The 23,423-nt window shown below is 45.3% G+C and overlaps 2 protein-coding genes across 2 annotated transcripts; one reads left to right on the top strand and one right to left on the bottom strand.

The window, feature by feature from the left end:
* Window positions 1–1,287: 1,287 nt before the first annotated feature.
* LOC126535513 (uncharacterized) lies at window positions 1,288–2,133 on the bottom strand. Its single transcript, XM_072289565.1, has one exon. It carries the CDS (start codon window positions 2,131–2,133, stop codon window positions 1,288–1,290), a length of 846 nt encoding a protein of 281 aa, XP_072145666.1.
* A 12,698-nt stretch (window positions 2,134–14,831) lies between these two features.
* LOC140219543 (uncharacterized) lies at window positions 14,832–21,729 on the top strand. Its single transcript, XM_072289426.1, has 4 exons — window positions 14,832–14,975; window positions 16,164–16,261; window positions 16,445–16,636; window positions 21,642–21,729. Exons 1-4 carry the CDS (start codon window positions 14,832–14,834, stop codon window positions 21,727–21,729), a joined length of 522 nt encoding a protein of 173 aa, XP_072145527.1.
* The last annotated feature ends 1,694 nt before the right edge of the window (window positions 21,730–23,423 follow it).

The raw sequence follows: 23,423 nt of genomic DNA, 5'->3' as shown, positions 1-23,423 counted from the left end.
GTCATATAGTTTGGGTGGCCCTGAAAAGGGCCGTTTAGTGTTCCATGCTGCAGCTTGTCACAGGTGAAGTGCACTTCAACACGTAGAAACTGGAGGTATCTAAGCACAAGTTCAGTTTCAGCAAGTTAGGTGCAGGCTCAGCTGGATTCTGTGTTGCAGAACTGGATGGCTCAGATGCTCTACTGTGTCAATCAAAACCAAAGTCGTGGAGGTGGTGATGTGCCCAAGTGAGAGCGGTGACTTCTCAAGAGACATGGCAGTATGAGCCTGATGTGGTGAAAACACATCAGCAGCAAAAATGAAAGCTCGGGCTGAACCTTGAAGGCTTGAAATGCAATTTGTCCGGGTTGTACAGTTATCAGCATGCTTAAGTGCTTGAACGGCATGCTTAAGCCTGCTTGGGCGACATTTATCGATAACACCTGGCTCTATATACCTTACATCTGAGAACGCGCTGCTGCACTGATATGATGGACTTTCTGATCGTCTGCTGCTTCCCGGCTTCTGAGGCAAAAGTGGTGCTATGCAAGTGCAGTCCTCAAATGGGGAGCTTGCAGCTGTCATTGGACCGGGTCTTGCACTGCTGCACTGATCACTGCTGGCTTTATCTTTTCCACTTTACTGGCCACTGTGGCTTCGGTAACTGTAGCGTCTGAAGGTGCCATGGAATAAAAGTCAAGATAACACTTCTTGGCGTGTGCTGATGAAAGTTTTGCCATGTGTTATCTCTACTTTTGCTCAGTGGCAATGCAGTGCCTTCAGGAAATTGCAGCTGCGGAAGACACGAAGGCCTGTGAGGAGAAAGATTAGGGAAGTACCATCACTGCAGCAATCCATACGCAGTTGTATGCTACCTCGAATCCAGTGTTACCACCAAATGCCACCTGTGCAGGTCAAAGGATGCCATTTAAGCACTCTGGACAATAGTGCTAATGACTGTATTAGTGACAAGATGCTTGATGCAGAAAGCTTGAACATGGCTTGAATATGTGATTCGCGACAATGACAATAGAAAAAACAAGGACATGTTCCAGCACATAAGAAAAATGAAAAGAGGTGCAGAGACAAAAGGATTTTTCTTTGAAAATAACTTTCTTTGAATTACAACTAGCCCAACTGTCGGCCTCATATAGAACAGACATTGTGGTCATTGGTGGCATAGCAATATGGCAGTCAGATGACTGACTAAGGCAGTTTGGGTTAATATAAGTCCACCGACCACTGACAGCTTCAGTGAAAGTGCAAAAGAGGAACAACATGTCCTTGCTTGTAGTTAAGCCTCAGGCACTAAGCAGTATTCCGGAGGTCATCAAGAGGCCAGACCTTACTTCTATTACTTAAGGTGTTGCAGCGCCAAATATTCAACTGAGACGACTTGAGTGGAAGTTTGAAAAAGTCCCTGGCATTTGGTAAAATCCCTCCCTTGAAGTGGTCTCCTATTTTTTCCAGAACAACCACAGGAGCACTGTCAATCAGGAAGCAGTCTCCAGGCTTCACATGTTGCAGTTTCTCCTCGACTTGGTTCTTGGTCGAGTGCCTCAGTTCAGAGATTCTCCTACTTAGCTGTGAAAGTGGCTTGTTGGAGGATCGCAGCAACTTCTTCATTCGTCCAAGGTAGCTTTCAAAAGGGAATGCACTAAACTGATCCAATAGGCCATGGTCCCGGCACTGGTGAGCAAGATGAATTAGTGAGTGCACATTGTACACAAGCTCGTTTCTTCCGTATAGCTCACTAAACTCTCGAACAAAGTACCTCAGCACATCTTTGGCAAAATCATTGTATTCGCAGTAGTACTGAGGTGATGCTAAAATTATGATAGCTACATGGAACATTAGAAAATGTTTGTAGTGTGATGGAGGCTGAAGAGGCTTTAGGACAACAGGACCCTCATAAAGGAGGAATGTCCGAAACTCTGTTGCCTTCCAACGATCATGTTCTTCTGTACCCCTTGGCTTTCGCTGGAAATATGTTGGAAATGCTTTGGATGCCTCTCGCAGGCTTTCATTTAGTTGGCAACGATACAGTCTGCTCAATCTACTACTGTGGCCTTGGCATACCCAATTCTTTAAGAGTCGTCGCATCACTCCCAGGCAAACGAGGTGCATGTATTCAGATGGGGAAAATGCAATCATGTCGACATCAAGCGATAGGAATGGTGAAAAACCAGAATGAGGGCGCTTGTTCTCTTGAGATCGAAATGATGCATTCGTTCGTGTTGGTGCGTGCAGTTTGGGAAATATGACCCTGTTTTCAATATGCCGCCCTTTTTGGTTGCATCGCTCACACGCATAATAGCCAGTGTGGACAATACATTTCACGTAGTTCCTTGCTGGAGCATCGCACACCATGGCTTCAATGCTCACCTGTACTTGAACATCTCCTATGCTTAACCCTTCAGACGCAAGCTCCGAGACCTCTCGCACAAATGACTCTAGATAATCCTGCAGAGATGGTGGCACCCCTGCACCACAATACACACAACAAATGGTGGTGATGCCTCCACATTTGTAATGCGGCACAAAATGGGCCAAAATGCAAGCTGGCTACTTCTGTAAAGAGGGACTCCATCGATGTCGCCCGGTAGCTTCAGTTCACTTGGAACTACTTGCCCCGGCGGCAACACTTGACGAATTCCTGCTGCAAGGCCAAAGTGCACAAAAGACCCATATTGCTCCACCTGAGCTTTGCGCTCAGTTCTCAAAACTGTCCTAGCATCCGTTGGAAGGTCAGAGAAGCCTCTTCGACGGCAGAAATCGAGGACATCGTTAATGCGTGCATGAGTCATATTATGTTTGGAAGCAATGACAGCAAACTCTTCACTTGCTGTCATTTGTTCAGGAGATACACGAGACATCGCTGCGCTACAAGTGAGCGCTGTTCCCTCATCTGGCCCCGTGCAGCTGTCTAAAGCAACAAAGTCATCAGACTCATCCAAAGATTTGCTTGAGATTTGATTGTCACTTGAGCTACTATCAGAGTCGCTGTGCTCACGTGAAGACATATCCACAATTTCTGATTGGAATTCTTCAACAAAATGTGCACCTTGTCCGCAGACGCTGTTGACTAAGGCTTCGCTTCCCGACTGCTCTTTCAACAGTTTGAGTGGAGGCTCACCCCCGTCGTCCGTCGAAATTGAATTTCCCGATTGCCTGCTGCTTCCCAGCTTCGGAGGCGAAAGTGGCGCCGTGCGAGCACTGTCCGTAAAGGTGGTGCTTGCAGCTCTGTCGTTGGACAGGGAAACCGATGAAGGCCCAGCAACAAGCCGCGCGAGTCCTAGTTCATTCTGTATATTGTCGTATTCCTTCCTTACGACTCTACATTTTCTCCACTTGGAAGACATGGTGTGCGAAAGAGACGAGTCAGAAGCCCAAGCCGCAACGCTGCAACCCGTGCCAAAAAACGAAAAACTAAAGCGAGGCGAAGGCGTGCACAGCAGCAGCGCAGTGGGGCAGTCAGTCAGTCACAGCAAGGAACAGCCGAGCAGCTAGTACATGAGCCAAATAGAATCGAACGGACCTTCGTCCGTTCGTGTTAAAGGTCCGTTTGATTCGCCCGCACCACTGTGAACCAGTTCACATCGATTCGCGAGAAGTTCGGAGCTCCATTTCTGCGGTGCAGGCACAGTGCGACACTCGAAACGAATGACAAAGTGCAGACGCGGTGCAGACGCGGTGCAGGCGTTCTGTCCGACTAATGTGTACAGAGTGCGTGCACTCTAAGCCGCAAAGGAGGAAAACGGGAGCAACTGCGGCAGTTAGTCCTCGTGATGAGCGGTTAGTCTCTTAGGAGAGTAACTGTGAGTGATAGGTGCAGTGTGCATATTTCAGGGACCAAATGTTTAGTCCACACTTTCAGAAGTGCTAATGGGGGGATGAACGGAAACGTTTATTCTCTTTGTGCCTCGCTGTTAGTCCCTCACTTTAGGCGGCAGCTTCACTGCTGTCGATTATATGATTTGAGCTTTGGCATATGCTTGTTATTATTACCCACTGTTGGCGCAATGGTTGTAGCCTTCAGCTGTTAAACACGAGGTCGCGGCTTCGATTCCCGGTCGTGGGTGCTGCAGCACATTCCATGTGGAGGTGTAATTCAACGAGATGTATTTACGGTTGCGCACCGTGTGCATTGGGTCACGTTAAAGAGCCCCGGTGGTCAAAATTACTGTGGTGGTCCCCACTGCGGCGTCCCTTGTAAAAGTACTGAAAGCTGAGTGAGTTAGCAGGATTTCAATGTGAAATTGCAGCACGCACACAGCAAACTACGACGTATGTGTCCTTTGTTGTCTTCCGTCCTCATTTGTTGCGTGTGTGCTTGAATTCATAATAAAATTCCATTGTAGAGTGGCCGGCCTAAAATACCGTATTTTCGCGATTCTAAGCACCCTCCTCTATTTTCTCGAAAAAAATTCGGAAAAAAGATTGCATGCGAATCTAAGCAGCCCCCTATTTGTTATGAGGAGCGCGTAGCCAAGGCTGCCAAGCGCGCTTGCTCACTCTGTCATCGAGCCGGAGCCGTCGGATAGTCCGAGTCCCGAGGTGGCACGGCGTCCGCGGCGCGAGTACGCCGTACAACCGGACTGCACGGCTGTGCGGCGAAAGCTGCAGAAAGCGTCCCCATCAACCATCGCAAAGTGGATTTCGGATACTTGGAAGCGTGTCCAAGTGGACGTTGTGGTCAAATCATTTAAGTGCTCGATCACAAACCATTTCGACGGAACGGAAGACGGCCTGCTGTGGGACACCGACAGCGCCGGTTCAAGCGGTGCGACGAACTCGAGTGGCAGTGATAGTAACTGAGCATCCGACACAAGCGGTGCGTTCACTGGCTGCACCGATTCTTTTTTTGGATGTTTGCAAAATAAAATTTTATTTCTCGCACCCGTCTCGTCGTGATGTCGCAGCGAAAAGAGGCAGGGGGGGTCATTCTAGATTTTTGACTACTTCTTAATATTTTAATATCTTGACTACTTCCTCCCCTCCCCCCCCCCCGCATCTTGTCGCACTTCTTTGAAACTGCACATATAAAGGCTGTGGGGATCGCACGCGCATCCCGATATCTCCGGAGCGGCCACGCGGTTATCACGCGATAATCACGTGCTCGCTCGCGGAGGGTAGCGGGGAGAGGGCACCTTCGCCGCTCCCGCTGCTCTTCGCGCCTGGCCGCGACGCTGCAACCAAGGCACCCCGTTCCCTCCTTTCCCTTTCTTGGAACCGGGGAGACTCCCTCTCCGCCGCTCGGGGGGAAGCGCTATTCCCCCGATGCACCGTGGTCTTTCGGCTGAGGAGCTTGCGACAGGCGGCATCTCACTTCAGCCGCTGAGACCGCCGCACGCCGTCCCCCTGTTGCGTTCGGCCTTTGTGAGCGACTGACCGCCCCTGGGCCCGAGCGCGGATCCACTCTGGGTGAGCTGAACTCTTATCAGCCTCTTTTGTGGTTCCCACATTGTGCGGTATTTCGCCCCAGACGTGCGGAACGCTCCGCCGCTGTGGTTTTGTTTTGTGTTGTATTTGTATGTGTGGTTGCTGTTGGTGTCAGTTGGTATATCTGTACTCTAAGGTGAATAAACACCTTAGGTCGAGACTCACCCTGTCCCCCCTGGCCTGAACCCGCCGTGGTCGCAACTCACTGCGAACCGCGGGTTAGGGGTCACAGCTCTGACTGTTAGGGCTGCTGCGAAAGTGCTAGGGAGCGACTGCCGCTCCGTTGGCGCTGTGCGATCCAGAGAAGGGTCAGGTGCGCACGCGCGAACTTGAGTAATACCTCTATAAGGCATGGGGCACTCCCCCCACACTAAGGTGGGCGTGGGGGACGAAAGCCCTGTGTTGTTCCTTGTGAAGTGTGATGTATTACTTTTTCTTGCTTTTCATGTTATGTGATGACATATGTGAGAATCTGCTAAAAAGAATTCAGCAGACTTTTCATGACCAGCCAACCAAAATAAGGTCTCTTAAGCTATTTAAAATTTGTAGCGCATGTATCATTATACTGCGTAAAACTTGGAATGGAAATGGCACTGTATACATATACCTTGGTAAGACTGTCCCAGGCACAGTTACTGGGCAATTCATGAAAATTTCTATGAAGTCTACTTGCTGAAAGCCAATGTCTTAACATGTGCACTTGGAATATTGGCTACACAGTAACAATCCCTGTTCTACAACTGTACATTGTCTCACGCCCCATCATCCTCATAACTGCTTTGTATGTAATAGTTGGACATTTAAAAAATCTGGCTGTGAATATGGGAGCAGACGTTACATATTCCAAGAAGGCATGAAAGGAAAAATTTAAATAATCTGGTAAAGAAAACTAAGTTACCTATTTTTTTTCTTTCAGCTCATTACACGCCTTCTCAACATAAGATCTCATTAACCTGAGAGAAAATTTGCAGGTTTTTTTTTCGCTCTAGCGCACCCAATACAAGGGAGCAAAAAGAAAGGAACAGGACACACACGAAGCGTTAACTTCCAACAACAATATTTATTTCTGGGACAGAACAACACTTATGACGTAACAGTTCTGTGGAAAACCCGCAAGGTGGAGAGAAGTAATTAATCAAGGGAAAATGAGACATCCACCCAAACGAGCTAAGTGCTACAAAGGAAACCCATACGGGTTCCTCGAAAGAAAAGTTCGGAGTTGAAGAAAAAGCAAACTAACACGGGTGGATGTCTCATTTTCCCTTGATTAACAACACTTGATACGTGGCATTTATTATCATGAGCACGTGTCTACAAACCATGCTAACGGAAAGCACCCCGACAATAAAATATTGCAAACAAAACCAGGCATTCATATAACGCCTCAAACATGTACAGGAATTCCATTTCTTTCATGGAGAATGACAAAGACGATTCCTTTACTCATGTATCGCCAAATACCTCAATCTGAGTGCTTTAAATGATTAAGACTGGTTGTTTACAATGATGTCTGTTTCTTTAAAGCAGGGAATGCAATCATGTCGTGGCAATTAAGTGCAAGGAAACCATCCACCAAGAATTTGCTCACTTAATTGGAGCGTTCCCTGACACTCTTATTCATGCAACTGCTGGTTTGTTAGATGTAATTTTTTTCCACAGAATAACAGAACTCAATAAGTGACACAGGTGTTGCTTTAGTATACTTATTCTGGGGCTTGTTTCCATATGTGTTTCTAATTGCACTTACAGTTTCTTTTTGCACATAAGCTAACCATTCAGAGCAGAAAACACTACTCTCACCTTTCCACGCAGCCCTATTTTCTTCAGGTTATATGAAAGGCGGTGGACATACGAGATGACAGCAATATTTGTCTTCCTTGCGGACTCTGTGCTAGCTGCCATGGAGGATACAGCCCTTCCTGTCTGTGCCTCTCTGAGCAGCCTTTCAACAACCGACAGCATTACAATGATCGAAAACCTTGCCTCGTCTATTCATGCTAAATGTTGCTGAATGCTTAGCATTTCACACATTCTTGCTATTCGCCTTTTAAAAATCATAGAATGCCATAAACTTATCCACCTGAGCGAGGCAGCTTCAAATCACAATAAATTTACACAATGGCCATACAAAAGGTTCCCACTTCGCCACCCGAAAAAAAAACGGTTTCTGCTATGTATGTTATGCAAAAAGAGGAATACACTTGGACCCTTCTCTGAAATTAAGTGAAATCACAATACCGGTAAAACAAGAACACAAGTTTCTTGGAGTAACGTCCAAGAAAAAGCAAAAATTTCCAGCTCTCGTGGCAGATAGAGTGCACAACATTCTCAAAGTATCAAATAAGCACTGGGCTTCCTATCACCTATGTTCGCTACTCATTTACTGTTCTGTGGTACGCTGCATTTTAGACTATGGTTGTATCATTTATGGTTCAGCATGGCAGTCCTACCCATTTGGCATCTTCATCCTGTGCGCAATCTCGGACTGTGACTGTCACATGGCACTTCATAACATTGCCGACGCAGATTTTGCGCAATGACTGCAACGAACCTCCTCTATGTCACTGAAGAGTGCTGTTAACCGTGTCATATATGTTTTAAGAATTAACTCATCACCTTAACACATGTGCTACAACATTTACAGTGTAACTCATGCTCATTAATTATTCAAGCAAACCACACACAATCAAACCACTCTTTTACGATTTAAATACTGTCGTGTATACGATATCCCTGACGAGACACCCAATGTCACAAAGACACCACCAAGACTGCCGCCACGATCTTATATGACACAGTCTTGTGATCTTTCACTAATTCTGTCTAAATAATGAATGCAACATAATACAAGAATTCCAGCCTCTCCAGGAGAAATGTAGCAACTATACAGAATTCTACCATGATGGCTCGAAAACAAGAAACCATGTGGGCATCGGGTTCGTGACAAAAGAGTGCATAATGAGTGTTAGAGTGCCTGTCTTTTTCCATTTTGAATGCTGAAGTCTATGCCATATGGGAAGCAGTACCAAATTCGTCACTAATCAACACAGAAAAGCAATCACCTACACTAATACACTAAGTGCATTAAAGGTTGTATACCTAAAATCGGAGTATGAACTTCTACTTGGTGGTACTTTAAACAAGCTTGTTTTAAACAAACAAGATATATTTACATCCAATTATGCCGAGTCCCAAGCCAGTTAAGGATACCAGGCAACAGAAAGGCAGATAAATGCACCTGCTTGGCAGCATACAGAGGAGTTAAAAATGATAAAACCACTGAATGAGTCTCCGAACGATTTGTATGGTGGTGCCATCAAAATGGCAGCACCATTGAGATTCCTGCAAAGGTAACAAGTTTCATCTAATTGAACCCGCACTTGGTGAATGGGAGATGCGCCATCACCAAGAATGGTTTATTGAGGTTTTATTATGCCGACTTTAAATAGGGCAGGCATGTCTCACACAAACTCTTAGAAAGAAAGAACCGACATGTGACAAATGCTAGGAAACGTAAACAGTAATATATGTTCTAATGAAGTGTCCTTGTATCAAAACAAAGACAAGAACCTCTGCACGAATCATACAAGCTGCACATACCTCTACACCCCACTCTGATTCTAAGAGATGACCCACTTGTACACGCCTATTGTGCTAAACACTTTACAGGAAACTGATGTCTTAAATAAATCTTAGAACAATGCATCTTTTACTATTCATTATCTAACACCTTGCGGCTCACGCAGCATAGCCTTAGTCACTTTTGTGCCACTAAAATCCAATTAACTAACTCATTTTCTGATTCCACTTGACCTGCTTTGCCAAGAGCTTTGCCTGTTCTGTAAGCAGGCAGCTGTGAAGGGTCCTATAAAAAAGTGCACATCACCTTCAAAAAGGTCCCTACCACAAGCTATACATTGTGGCACCCTACCAATAATGCAAATTGTCAGGGTGTCTCCCAATCAGCACAGCTGAACAGCAAATACTTCAGTGTCACTTGGCATTTTGTGTGCTTCGTGCTGAACACCACAATAAAGTTGCTTTTGCTGTCACTACTCTACTTTCTTGAGCCAGTGCTTTGTGCTTTTCAGTGGCAGCATCGCATCCATCTGAAGAGCTTCGCATAACTTTGTATTGTACACTTTGCCTCCCGCGTTTCGGCACGGAGGCTGGCCAGCAGAGCAACATGGTGCCATTCGGCCTGGTGGTCTCAAGCATTCTCTAACTCATATCCGGCTGATCTTATTCCCCACCAGCGGCTGTGACAAGCCTTTGCGACGTGTGCCCCAACAAAAGCTCCCCCCCAGCGCTCAGCATGATGAAAGCATATATGCAAAACAGGTGCAGAGAGCTAAAAGAGAAACTATTACATGAGGGGCAGTTTACTATTACATGAGGGGCATGTTTGTTGGGAAGTCCAGGCAGAGTGCGTGTTAATGTAAAAGAGGGGAATGAGTACTCAAGTGGTTGAGGCTCAGAATTCCACAGTGGAGAAGCAGCGTGGGGCATCGACGTATAAAGTGTAGGCAGGAGGCAGATGTTGCAGAAATGGTGTGTAACCAAAGAAAGCACGGAAGCATGTCGCAATTCCATAGGTCATGGTGTCCTGGCGTGTCCGGAAACCACGTGCCAGACTGGGGACGCAGCCGTGGGCGAAGTAATGCTGCTGCCATACCCGACCAGGATAAAATTGTGCACTGGAAGCATTGTCTCAGGTAGATGTTAAGTGCACCGTCATTGGACGATGCTCAGTGGTGGTAGGAAGCAAGTTGACCTGACTGCATACGGTGTTGTGGGGCCTAGTGCCAGCGTGGTTATGCAGTGCAGTGGATCCTGCTGACCAACAAAAGTTTGGTCTTGGTACAGCGCGGTCACTGCTGTGGCCGAGCACTTCCTGCTTATGGTGCGCGCGTTGTCGCCGTAGCGAAGGTCGTCAAGATAGATATATCTCATGGGTGTGGACAGAGGCGGCATAGGGCGGGCAGTCACTGCTGCCCTCTTGCTGTCGTTGGTAGATGCGGTAGTGCGGGATCGAGCTCAGGTATTGATGCCGTTGTGACCGGTGTGCCTGCATATGATTGCTCACCCAGTAGTTGGTGTTGCACATCAAGGGCTCATGAAGAAGTATGTTTTGGGTTGCAGGAGGCATGCACTCTGCAGGAAGTTATGACGGCACGCCTGTGGTTGTGGAATGGCTTTGGGTAGCTGGTGCAAAAAACCATGAGTGCAGGGCGACATGCTGGTTGTCTGTCTGCTGGCCAATGTGGCATATGCAGGCAAAGTAGGTGCGTTGTCCTCAGTCGCCCTCCCCTGGTGGCAGCCTCACTGAAGACAGCACCTGATGTTAAAAAAAAGCTGGCAGCCGATGCCGCAGGAGACTTCATCGTCTCTATTGTGCAGCAGTAAGCTGAAATGGATCATGAAGGCGCCCTTTAGGCCATCGAATATGCTCCCATCAAGGAGCAGGAGATGGAAAGGCGCGATAACATCTGCTGGAATCTCCCACTTGCAGAGCCGGTGCCGTCACAGCTGAGAATACAGAATATTGACGAATAGCTGGGCCTAGACTTGTAAGAACCACACGAGAGGGCTGTGAGGGCGGCAGCTGCAGAAGCCAAGAGTTGTAAAGCGTCGTTGAGCACTATTCATCAGCTGACTGGTTCACGTCCGTATGCAGGGTTCGGCGGCAGCACTGCAGAGCCTGTTGCTTTTCCCTATGTTCGAAGTCACCAATTGTACGAGGCTGGTTGATGGAGGCAGTGTACCACAGAATTTATTTGTAGAAGGAATAAACAGCACCGGCTGGCCAGCAGAGCAGCATGGTGTCATTCAGCCCGGTTGTCTGAACCATTCTCGAGCTCGTGGCTGACCGATATTTTTCCTCCTCGGCAGGCATCGCAAGCCTTTGCTACTAGTGCCGCTACAGGCACTAAAACACCATGTGGCAAAACGTCCGTCTGCGGGCTTTATTGGTGCCAAGTGTGATACTGTTCAGGTATGCCATGCATCACAGTCTAAGCTTCGCTAGCTCAACCCCATGTGCTTGGCCCTTTCCTTCATCTTCTTTCAGGCGTGCCACAATTTCCAACAGGCCCATCACTAATCGGTCAAAAACGATTCACTCCTTTCATCAAAAAGGTCACAAGTAGTCATAATGCAAACATCACAGACTTGTTAACAACATAATAATTCGAGTTCTATTTGAACAAGTTGATAAGCTTGAAGTAGCTGCATGATGGTCATCGCATTATGTGTAGAAATGTGTGAACCTGAGCCTCTTGAGACTGTTCATTTCATCAGAAGGAAAACGGTAATCAATGTCATTCACTGAACGAATAATTTCTAATGACAAGTGATGTTATACCATGAATTCAATATGTGAATGAAAGCTGTAAATTGGCCCTGGTCAATCAGAAACAACCCCCACGACTTCAAATTTCCAAGTTCCTACAGTCACAGATGTGCAAAGTAACGCAGAAGCATATACATCACGAAAAAACTTGATAATACAAACACTACACACAAAAGCTTGTTCTCTCTCGAGACTTCAAATGCATATAAAGTTACCATATTTCCCATTTTGGGACAATGTTTCTGCCATGGTACAAGTCCAGCAGGTAAGGCTGAAACTGGCCTGCAGCTTCCATCATTTGCAACTGCCCTGAACATTTAACGCAAAAGCAGTATGTATGGCGATCAAAATGTTCAATTTCCATAATTCTTGTTAGTACATAAAGCTTGCCTCTTGCAACAAAGAGAGACTCAATTCTGTAAAACTCTGGGCCTGTCTTTTGTTTCACAAGGACGCTTCCACATATATAATGGCAATGATCAAGGGTTGCACGATGCACTTGATGAGCAGTTGCTGGCGAAACCTCTTTTGCACACTCTGGAAGAGCATCCCACACAACTTGCTTGCTCTGTACTGTCGAAAGACCCTCATACAACTGATAGCTGTGCAATTGGTAGCTTTGCTTCAGCTGGTGCCGCATAGCAAGTGTAAATGTGAGGTTCCTAAAATTTTTTACGGCTGCGGCCAGCTTCTTGAACTGTTGATGCTTTGCCTCAAACCTCATCGACCATATATGTTTAAGAGGTCCCACCTCACGCAAAAATCATGCTTAGTGCACAAGAAAATGTAACTTTGGTATCACTAAATCTCGGCCATAGTGCTTCACAAATTCAGTGAGGAATGCCTGCACCAGCACATTCAAGTATGCGAGACTTTCAGCTGGGATTTCTGGTGAAAACACAACGCCAAGGATTTCTCTGAACTGGAACAGCAGCTCCCAGTCCTCATTACTCTCTGGTATCTTTCCTCCCAGGATCAATGTAATGAACCTGAGCAAGCACCACTTATTTGAAGCTGTTCCTGTTAAACCAGCACTACCAGTGATGAAAGTCATGTGGAACGGCACAGGCTTGTTTTTCAAGTCATTAGGACCATATTCAAATGCAGACAGATCAGACAAGTCTTGCTTGGAGAGCAAGCCAGAAGAAAGAAGTCCTCTCAGAACATGACGCAGCACACACTCTGCTCCTCCTTCTAAGATGTCATGCATTATATCTGGGGGTAGCTGGCGGGTTACGTCAAAGTATGGAAGTGTTAAAAGTGGAGATACATCATTTACCCCATAGAGGCGTTTGTTGGTAGTGCCGTTAACAGCAATGGCTGCAAGATGCATCTTGTGCCTTTGTGCCGTGCGCAGTTTGCACATGTCTTCCGATGTTTTATCTGCCAGCTGGTTCTTAAACACCATACAGAATCTGCACACTCGGCCACGACTGAAACAGCAGGAGAAGCCGCCAAGGCGATTCAAAGACAAATTGTCGCCACAGATGCCAAAAACTAGCACTTGAGCACGTTCTTTTGATCCTCTGTACTCGAAGCTGAGGCCATGCTCATACAAATTATTCAAGTCATCTAGCAAATGCTGCAAGATGGCTGTCAGGCCATAAGTCTTGACGTAGGTGTAGCGCACCAGCAATAATAAATAAATGTTCTGCCGCTGTGATCTGTACTTCACATGAAGGTTTAGCAAGCTGCAGTATACAGCCAGTAGCTTATGCATGCCTCGCTTTCGTCCCAAAGGGTTTGCAACTTCAACCTCATCTGTGTAGAGGAGTAGCAGTATGGTGCATTCACTCCCTTCTCGCATTATGTTTTTGAAATGTTCTCTGTATATAAGGCCATCATTGAAGTATTTGTACACAGTAGGTTCTGAAGCCATGAACTAAGGTGTGGTCAAATGAGACACAATGTCTGGCGCTTTGCACAAAGCGTTCAGCAGCTTTGGTAGCGGCACTAGTGATACACGGCATTCTGGCCAACCAGTTGCTGCTCTGGCTCAACGAAGGGGAAATTCTCTTTGGCATACCTCTCCCTTTGTCGTCTGCTCTTAATACCATTGAATAGTTGTGACACAAAGGAGCACTGGAGCAGACACTCAAGGTCAGCTGCTGTCTGTGGTGCTTTCATAGCATGAGTGATTTCTTCATTATAAGCTTTGAGCACCAGCTCAAAGACGAACTCGAACTCGGTAAACAGCATCTCCACAGCAGTATGAGGCAAACTGTGCCGCTCAGTTACTTTTAAAAAAAAGTTCCAGATAGCTGACTTCGCCTGCTGGAGAAACTGATGAAACCCGTGAACTTGTGGCTTTTGCTTGTCTGATGAATCACTTGACGGCGCGTCGTCATCAATGTGGCAAAAGTCACTCTCTGAAGCTTGCCGATTTGGAGGCGATTCCCCGTGCTGAGATTCTGCTGCGTCATTTTCCTGCACTTGGAATACACGTTGGAAGTTACTCCCAATTTCTTCGAGCACACTCAAGTGACGACGATACAAGTGCGATCGGTAAGAAGAAGAGTTCATGTACGTACTCGCACATCCGTTGATGCCACAAAACACACTAAAATTCGGTTCGGCGCTGTGGGTTATGCCTATGTGGTTCACGACTTTTGTCAGCTGACAAGAGAAGTACGGGCACTTAGGGCAATACTTTACATCCATCGTTGTCTTTACAGAAAGGCACACAGCAGGTTTTTTAACTTTGCCTCACCTGTTTTCTCAGACCACTGCCTAGACGTAGTTCCGCATTTACGTATTTCCTTTCAGTTATTGCAAGGTCGCCAAAAATATTTAGCAGTCTGGTGATAAATTTTGCGTAATAATTTCTTATTAATAAAATGGAAATAATGCTTCATACAACACGGGCCGGCCCCAACAAGTGTTGTCAACTACTCTACCTCGGCGAGGAATACTTCGCTTCACTGGCTACCGATGCCATACAGGTCTGTTTTCACGTGCTCGACAATCTCCTGTCTGTCAACACCGACGACATTCTTTAGAACGCTTATCGGGCTATCTTATCTGCTTGTTGCTGTGAAGGTGCTTTGCTTGTCAGGCCATGGCATGCAAATGTTTGGTAACGTTTCGCGACAAGAACGTCGTCGTGCCTTTTGTTGGCCCTTGGAAGCGCGCACAGCTATTCGTATACCTGAAGCGTGAGCGGGCATTCGCCGGTATAGACTTCGGCAGCGCAACACTGACGGTAAGTGTAATTTCAATATATGTTTGCAGTGTCTCCAGTCACGTTCCATTGTTTGCCTTCAACTCAGGAGATTGTGAGGGTTGCATTCAGTTACCTACGGCAAGCTCAAAGTTAAAACATTCCATGCGGTTGTGATTACTGATGTATTACGCAGTGTCAGGAAAAGCTAAGGTGCAACAGACGGCAGAAAGAAAAGTTAGACAGGTTACAGCGGAAAGAGTGTTGTAGACGCTGTTTATTGTGCTGAACGTGTTCCTCCCGTGGTCGAGTCCTAACTTTGCGTAATAAGATGAACCAACTGGCCCAGCAACAAGTATTGATATGGTAGGAAAATAACTGACAGGGATTCAGACAGCAGAAGCACTGGCTCAACTGAACGCTTTATCGCATTGACAAGAATTTATATACATATACAAGAATGACACGTGTTGCATGCTAGATAGGCAAGGCACATCAAGACGACATGCTGCCCATGAATTCAACTTCATTGTAATGAAGGGCAATAAATGTTTGATGAATGCAAAAGGCACGACCTTAGTTCATATGGCATGTTTCTACTAGGTCCTCATGTGCCCTGCTTACCTGGCATGCACCACGTGTCTTTGTTTGCATGCCAGTTCTTAATAAAGTTTACTGGCCTAAACAGACAATGGTAAACAGTCGCACAATACTGTTAATAACTGCACATAATGATTTTAAGGCGTGCAAAATATATGCACTCCTTATAAATAAACCTAAGTAGCTAGTGAGACTGTTTTTCGAAAGCCTTGTTAACATTCTGACATTCACACATGCTCTGACTTCATATATAAGATTTGACCGCTATGGATGCTCTGTGAACACAGCCTGTAGAACTTTGATAACCATTTGATGCAGAGTTAGATTTGTAAACCTCATGCTGCTTCCCTTTACCAATTTTTGTTTCTTTTTATGAAACACCAGACCCTTACACAAAATTATACTGCCTACAGTTACTAGATTACAGCTTTCTCTCCCAAATGGAGCACATTTCATTTAAATTGGTCCTTGGGTTATCTCAAAACCTTTTCTAGATTTTACGTGTCTGACCACTGTAGTGGGCCCCGAGCTATGGCTTCCTCAGAAATTGTCATTTTTTTTTCGAACGCTTAAACTGAGGTCAAGGCTGTGTAGAAGTGTTTGCTCATTTGCCACAAACATTTTTGACAGGTTTTTGATGCCGACTTTGGATTACATGTCGATGTGACCGATGACTTTGTCATTGAGGACAAGTCGAAGTTGGAGATAAAAGAAGGGAGCCAGTATCGGTAAGTTTTGTGCTGTATATAGCAATTGTGGATTTCAAGAGAAAGTCCTTTAGGGGTGAAAAAATAAACAGCATGCCCAGATGATTTCGTTAAATTGATGAAATTTTTTGACATGCACCGAACATGTCAAGGTTTCTATGAGCAAATTGTGCAGTATGAATCATTATTCTAAATGCATTGCAGAATTGTTGACGTCATTGATGTGGAGGTCCTCCCAGCTGCACCACAAGAACCACCTGCACGCAGAGTTTACACCCTGCCTTCTGTGCCTGTAGATATCAGGTTAAGCATTGAGAAGCACCAGCCAGGCCGCTACTTTGCAAATCGACGCAGAGTGGTTGAGTGGCTGCACCATGACCTCTGCACCTACACAATGTAAGCTGGCTAACCCTTACAACTTCTTCACTTCAGCTCATCAATGCATTGCTCAGTAGGGTGTGTTATTATATATATATATATATATATATATATATATATATATATATATATATATATATATATAGAGAGAGAGAGAGAGAGAGAGAGAGAGAGAAATGTTTAATGATATGAAATGCAGAGAGTTCGGCCTGAGGTACATTATTCTGTGTTGGGAGGAGGGAAAGAAAGAGGGAAGAAAAAGGCGCATGATGGGTGACAATGATGAGGAAATATGTAAAACATACAGTAAGCTATTTGCACTCTGCATTACCACTACAGGCCACCTTCAGCAGCATGCTGTGGAATATTAGTGGCACTGCCCACCTTTCAGTGTGGTAAGAGCCGTTAGTTTGATCGGACTTTGATTTGCCTCTCACGTGGTGAAAATTACGGTCAGTGAACTGTTCATCCAACTTTACTGTACAACTACAAAGGAATGGGACGATCTTATGGATGTTTCTACTTAAATTTACCCGATTTCTTAAAGCAACTTTCTGAAGCTATTCTTTTTGTATACAGGAGATTGATGCATTTGCCCACTCCCATAACGGAAAATTGTCACCTGTTCATTTGTAGCGTGAAGCTGCTAGAAAGAGAGCTTCCCAGTTGACGAAAAATTCTTCCTATGCGAAAAAAACTCCTGGACTGTGCAAGTACAAATTAGGTGGCATACTTGACACGGTAACTGTGCTGCCCATTAAGTTGCTGTTTGGGAGCTTACCCCCGAATGCAGAGATCTAACTTGTCTTGAACTTGACTCCTAGCAGTCTCAAGACAGCTTCGGCGAGCATCTTAAATTGTTCTCGAGCTTGCGAATGTCTTGGCTGGGTCGAAGTCCCCCCAAGTTTCAAGTCTGCTCCTGGGCTAACTTTAACCTGACTTCGTGCGTTATTCCAACATGGCAGCCTCCCGAACGGACGTCGCGCGGAGGTTAGTTGCTTTCGAGTTTGCTTGCCACGTCATAGATACAGCATTTTCAGAGGCGCAGCCCTTGCTGAAAATTCCGCGACCCGCCCTACGTGACCGAGGGAATCTGATGGAGCTGTACGACGACAAACAATTCCTTGGTCGCTGCAGAATTCACGAAGAACGCTGTGCGACAACTCGCTATGTTGCCTATTCGTGAAAGAGGGGAGAACAGAGGACAGCATGTGTGCCTCTCATGCTGCAGTTGCTGATGGTTCTGATGTTTTACAGTGCTGGCACGTTTCAAACAGTCACCGTGAGTCTGGTCCGCATTCCTCAGTCAACAGTGTGCCGCGCAGTTGGAAAGATGACCCTGCTCATCGCGAAGCACTTGCGCCCGATTCTGGTGCGCTTCCCGCAGTCGTGGAAAGATTGATTGCGAGCGTATTTTCTCATCTCTAATGGTTGCACATGCCATCACCAGTTATTAGCGCTCACGACCGTATTTATGCTCAGCATGCCGAACTGTCACGCACTCGTCTACCGAATACGATACATGCACTGACCATAATAAAAAGTAGCCCAAATGAGCCAGTCATGCAGAACATGTGCGCTTACCTGTTCTGTGGCACTCTCGCTTTTCTTTCGGAGCTTCCTCTTTTCCGCTTTTGCTTCAGATTGTTCCAGCATTTTTTCAGTTGCAGGTGATCGCGCCGCGTAATCCCGTGGTTGGCATTATATTGTTTTGCTATTTCTTTCCATGTCTCGTTCTTGGTCAACGACGCGATATCAGTTTCCTTGTATTCCACAATATGCTTGTATTCGTTCACGAGTGCCGTCAGCAGGCTCTTTTCGTCTTCTGTAAAATGGGGTGCTGTCTTGCGTTGCGGTGCATCCTTTTGGGAGAAGAGTGTGTGAGCACGACATTTCAGTGTCAAAGCCTGTTGAACTGGACAACAATTTCGTACCAAATGCGGCCGTCGCGCGAGCCCCACAACTTGTTTTCCTAACATACGACACTTTCCTAGCAGACGACACGCGCTGCCAATTTGCGATGTCTATGAGTGTGCCACACTCTCCCTCTTGTTCTCGACAAAGATTCCATGCGAAGTAGAAAAATCGTTTGCACGTGTCATTTTATTTATTTTGTTTTTATCGGGTGTTGTCACCCATATGGGTGCGGACAGGGGACTCTACGGCGCTCGTTACTCCTTGTTCGCAGCACATGTTGCAGTTTTTCTTGTTTATGACTCCGACCTAGCGCATTTGAATAGGTTGGCCTTTTCTTCAAAGGGTCACGTAGCCCGACCAGAACAAGGGCCGTTGCCTTCCTGCTGGAATGCCTATAGGCAAAAAGGGACACGCGAGCTCCCTCAGAAACCGACCGTATGCCTCATCTCTGCCTCTTGCATCCGGTTGCCGGCCAAGACGGTGCATGAACGCCTTGCGGCAATCGAGAACAAAAGCTGTTGAAAGGCCACTATACGAACCAACCATTTCGTTCACTGCTCTACGGCCAGTTATACGAACGTGCAACAAGACCTCTAAGTTAAAAAGAAGCTAAAACCAAAATAAATGACTATAAAATTAATTTACCCTCAAATACCCTGTCGCCTAAAAGTGGAGCACTGACTTGCAAAAATTGTGAAACCTGCAACTCGAAAAGCACGCCAAAACACCGAAACTTGAAGGCCACTTAAACCCGCCGGTAACGGGCACTTTCCGCATGGAAGACAAACGCGAGTTATTGTCATCTTGGTTGAAGTCAAGAAAAAGAAATGGGCATGGGCAGGACATGTAATAAGGAGGGAAGATAACTGATGGTCATTAAGGGTTATGGACTGGATTCCAAGGGAAGGGAAGCAGTAGCAGGGGGCGGCAGAAAGTTAGGTGGGCGGATGAGATTAGGAAGTTTGCAAGGACACAATGGCCACAATTAGCACATGGCCGGGGTAGTTGGAAAAGTTTGGGAGAGGCCTTTGCCCTGCAGTGGGCGTAACCAGGCTGATGATGATGATGTGTTATATCCAGGTTTTCGCTTGAACTTGCCGCTCGCATACAAGTGAAGGAATTGTAGGCGGCATCGTAACATCTTTGTTGGTGACAAAAAGTAATTATAATAATGTTCATATATTCCTTTTGTGAGCAGTATGGTGCAGTAATGCTGAAAGCTATAGCAGGCAAGCTTGAAAAAGTGTTACATTGAGTAAACATGTACTTCAGTGATGAAACAGCTTTCTTTAAATCGGAACAACAGCAACTGTCATCAGTGTTCGTGCATGTTTTTGTTGTTTTGTTGTTCTTGATAGTTGTTTCTAGACCAAACAAGTAAGCATGCTTGTTAGGTGTTCACTGAAATGAGGCAACCTTCAATTTCTATTATCTGATCAAGTCAGCAGCATTACTGCCAAGACATTTTGCATAGGACTCGCAAGGTACTCTGTAAAATAATCATTTTATAGTTTGTGCACCAAAATGTATGTCAAGGTCAGGGTGTCGAACCGGAAAAAGTATGGGTTCAGTTCGGGTTTAGTGTGCTCCCTTTCACTCCATCTTGGATAAAGATCTAGAACGGTTTGTGAACCAGTTGGCAACGCCGAACCGGTCCAGCACAATAACCTTATCTGCTACACATTACACAATGCTATTGACTTAAACATGCTAACCTTAAACACTCCAGACAACACTGCTCAAGTGACTGCACTCGTAAGTTCCCCAGGACTTGTATTTTTAAGTTTCATTACATTTCTTTTTTATTTCCAATCATGTTGTGCCGAGCTCTTGGGACACCCAGAAGTTTTGTCAGGAGGTGGAAAAAATTGTCCCGTTGGCAGACCGGAAAGGGCAGTCGGTGTTATATAAATATAAGGGCAATTCATTGGAAATAGCTACAATGAGCATGCTGATAAACCCGGCCATCTTTTGAGGACTGCATTGCGCGGCAAGCACGTGCACCAATTCGATGCATCCACTCGCAATTCTCCGTGCTCATTTTCCTGCATTTCTTTATATTGCTAATGATACTGAGAGCGAGTAAAACACTAGAAATTTACTCTGATGTTTGGAGAGAGCAAAACTGGAGCCTGGTCGAATAGAGGAAAATAATTAATCGTCAAATATGAATTGAAGTGAAATAAAACAAATAGTTTCTAGAGTCTGCACGGTAACAAAACTTATTTACATACATGTATTCTACATGTGACAGGGCAAGGCATCATCTGGTGCACAATCACATTGAAAGTTATGATTAATAATGAGCTGTACTTGGATTCAGCTAGTGGGTAGTGCAGTGCTTGTTGAGTTGTAGGCTACAGTATTGCGCATCATTTTGAAGGAATACAAACACGTTAAGGTTGGCAAAGCAATAAATTGCTTTGTATAAACCAAAACAGCGAATTGACAGGCACTGCATAAAGGGCAAGAAGCACTGGCGCAATGGTGGGTAATTATTTTAGATAAGTTGACCTCCTTCACACATATATATATTTTTTCAGGAATCTAATTGTCAACCCAACAGTAGCAATGTACCAGAATCACTTAGATGAGTCTCCGTTTGGATCGGTGGAGAGTTTTAGTTTAGAGGACGCAAGCGGCTTGCATACGCAAAAACTGGGGGCGACGGTACTGCGCATGCGCCGTACCGTGGCCCCTAGTTTTTGCGTATGCAAGCCGCTTGCGTACTTTAATCTAAAACTCTACTCTCTCCATGAAGACTAACTAGTGTTCTTATTTATACTTCGAGCTGCTTTGTTCTGAACCCATAACCAATATATATATATATATATATATATATATATATATATATATAATATATTGGCTAAGGTTTCTGTCAGGTTCAGGCACATTTGAGAATATTGGATCAGGTTCAGTTCTGGCCCAACTTCCAATTCGGGCACGGGTTTGGTTCGACACCCTGGATCACTTATGCCACCTTTTTACATCATATAAAAAGGAAGAAAATATCTGGCAGCCATCTTTTGTTACATGCAATATCTTTACCAGTCAATAACCTTTGCCTTCTCTTCCTTTCCTTTGCTACCACTTTTGCCTTGAGCAGGCGCAGCAGTTATGTGGCCCTTCCTCTGGACAGAGGTGGGGTGCACTCTTCGCTGCTGTATGACAAGGAGGATCTTTGGGATCAATGACAGGGTGATCAATTTTCCGATCCCTCTGCTGTGTCACTCCTTTTACTTTATGGGCATGTCATTGCTGTGAGATGTCTTCATGCTTGCACTTCATCCTGCATGGTTATGTGTGTGATGTGCTACTGTGACACGTTTATTGAGCTGCCATTGTGGCTCTTGTTTTCTTGTAAAAGCTATAAGAAGGCTGTTTTTCAGTTGTGGGTATAGAAAGACGATTCAGCAGTTGAGGTAGCAGCTTCCTCGCATTAAAATCTTGGAACATTTTTGTGGGCAGGTATCGCTCACTTTAGTAAAACAGCAGCAGTCAATGTCTACACCACATACATAGTTTTTTTTCCTTGTCCATGCTTCGAGTACAGGATTTCGAGCAATATAAGTCTGTAAGGGGCTAGTTGACTTATTTTTCACTTGATTGGAACATACATTGGTGCACATACATAACAAAAGATTATTCGATAAAAGCTGCGTTTGAACACCACGATAAGCCACACTGCCCCACATAAAGACAGAAGGCAAGCAATGTTTTAATATAGTACAAAGCATAACATGTGATGTAATCAATGAGCAATAGTGAGTCATCACCCCACCTAATTGTTAATACTACCAAGCTTAGAACGACAGTAAGTTGAGTTGGTATGGATTCATAATTTGAAAGCAGACACAAGGGAAGAGAATGAAGCACAAATGCAGACTATCGACTGAAAGTTCTCTCTGTGGCAAAAAGAAAGTAGACACAAAACTTATCTACGCACCCTTGGGTATGGTAGTGCCACCTGTCTATCAGGAGCAAGACAGTCGCTGTTTTCTCTGTTTTATCCTATTTTGTTGGATGCTTCACATACACATTATCATCAATACTCACCAACTTGCCCAACTGTCAGCCTTGCTAAACGCCGTTACTCAGTATGTTGTGATACCGCGTGCAAGTATACCTGTAGCAACGACAGCTGCGTGTTTACTTCCTGCACGGTATAAAAAGAAAGTTTTTTTTTAGCTTGAAATAAGTGCGGGCGGATTGCTCGTTTCACTCCCTTCAATAATTTTGCGTTGCCATCGTTTTCATGCAGATATGAAGGGTGAATCTATTCCCACACCGTAATTTGTCACTGTTTTGTAGAGCCAGCCACCTTTTTTTTTTAACGAGCGTTTGCCTTCTAGAGAAGCTTCATCGTCAATACCAGCAGAATGTATTTGCAGTACCAATTCACAACAAAGCTGTATAATAAAGGCACAGAAATATGAAAATTAACCACAGGATTTGCTTACACAGCATACAAATCAACTGAATCAGACTCTCGGCTAAAATACTTTCCACAACAGGCTGTTATTTTGCACGCATGCGTTGCAAAGGCTAGCAGTGGGCGACACCGTAGCAGGGGCTCTGCACGTGGTCCTACTTTCTACATAATCGGATGCTTACGGTAGACAGCACCACGGTATGTCCTCGGTGCCGATACCACAACAATGCAGCAAGAATACCACACCAATATAAAGTTCCTTTCAGCTGCGGCCGTTTCTACGTAGGGCAGACAGGTCGTTGTATTATTCAGTGACTAATAGAGCATAAAAGATCTCTGGTGTAGGCCTGCATGTGTTCCTGATTGACAGATGGCACTAGCGTACTGGAGCATGCAAAAATGAGTTTTGTCTCTTTCTTTTCCACCACAGAGTGTGCTTTCAGTTGACATTTGGCA

Source organism: Dermacentor andersoni, chromosome 7, assembly GCF_023375885.2.
Source record: "Dermacentor andersoni chromosome 7, qqDerAnde1_hic_scaffold, whole genome shotgun sequence".
NCBI lineage: Eukaryota > Metazoa > Arthropoda > Arachnida > Ixodida > Ixodidae > Dermacentor > Dermacentor andersoni.
The sequence above is the reverse complement of the archived record's forward strand: the minus strand, read 5'-3'. Positions and strand labels throughout refer to the sequence as shown.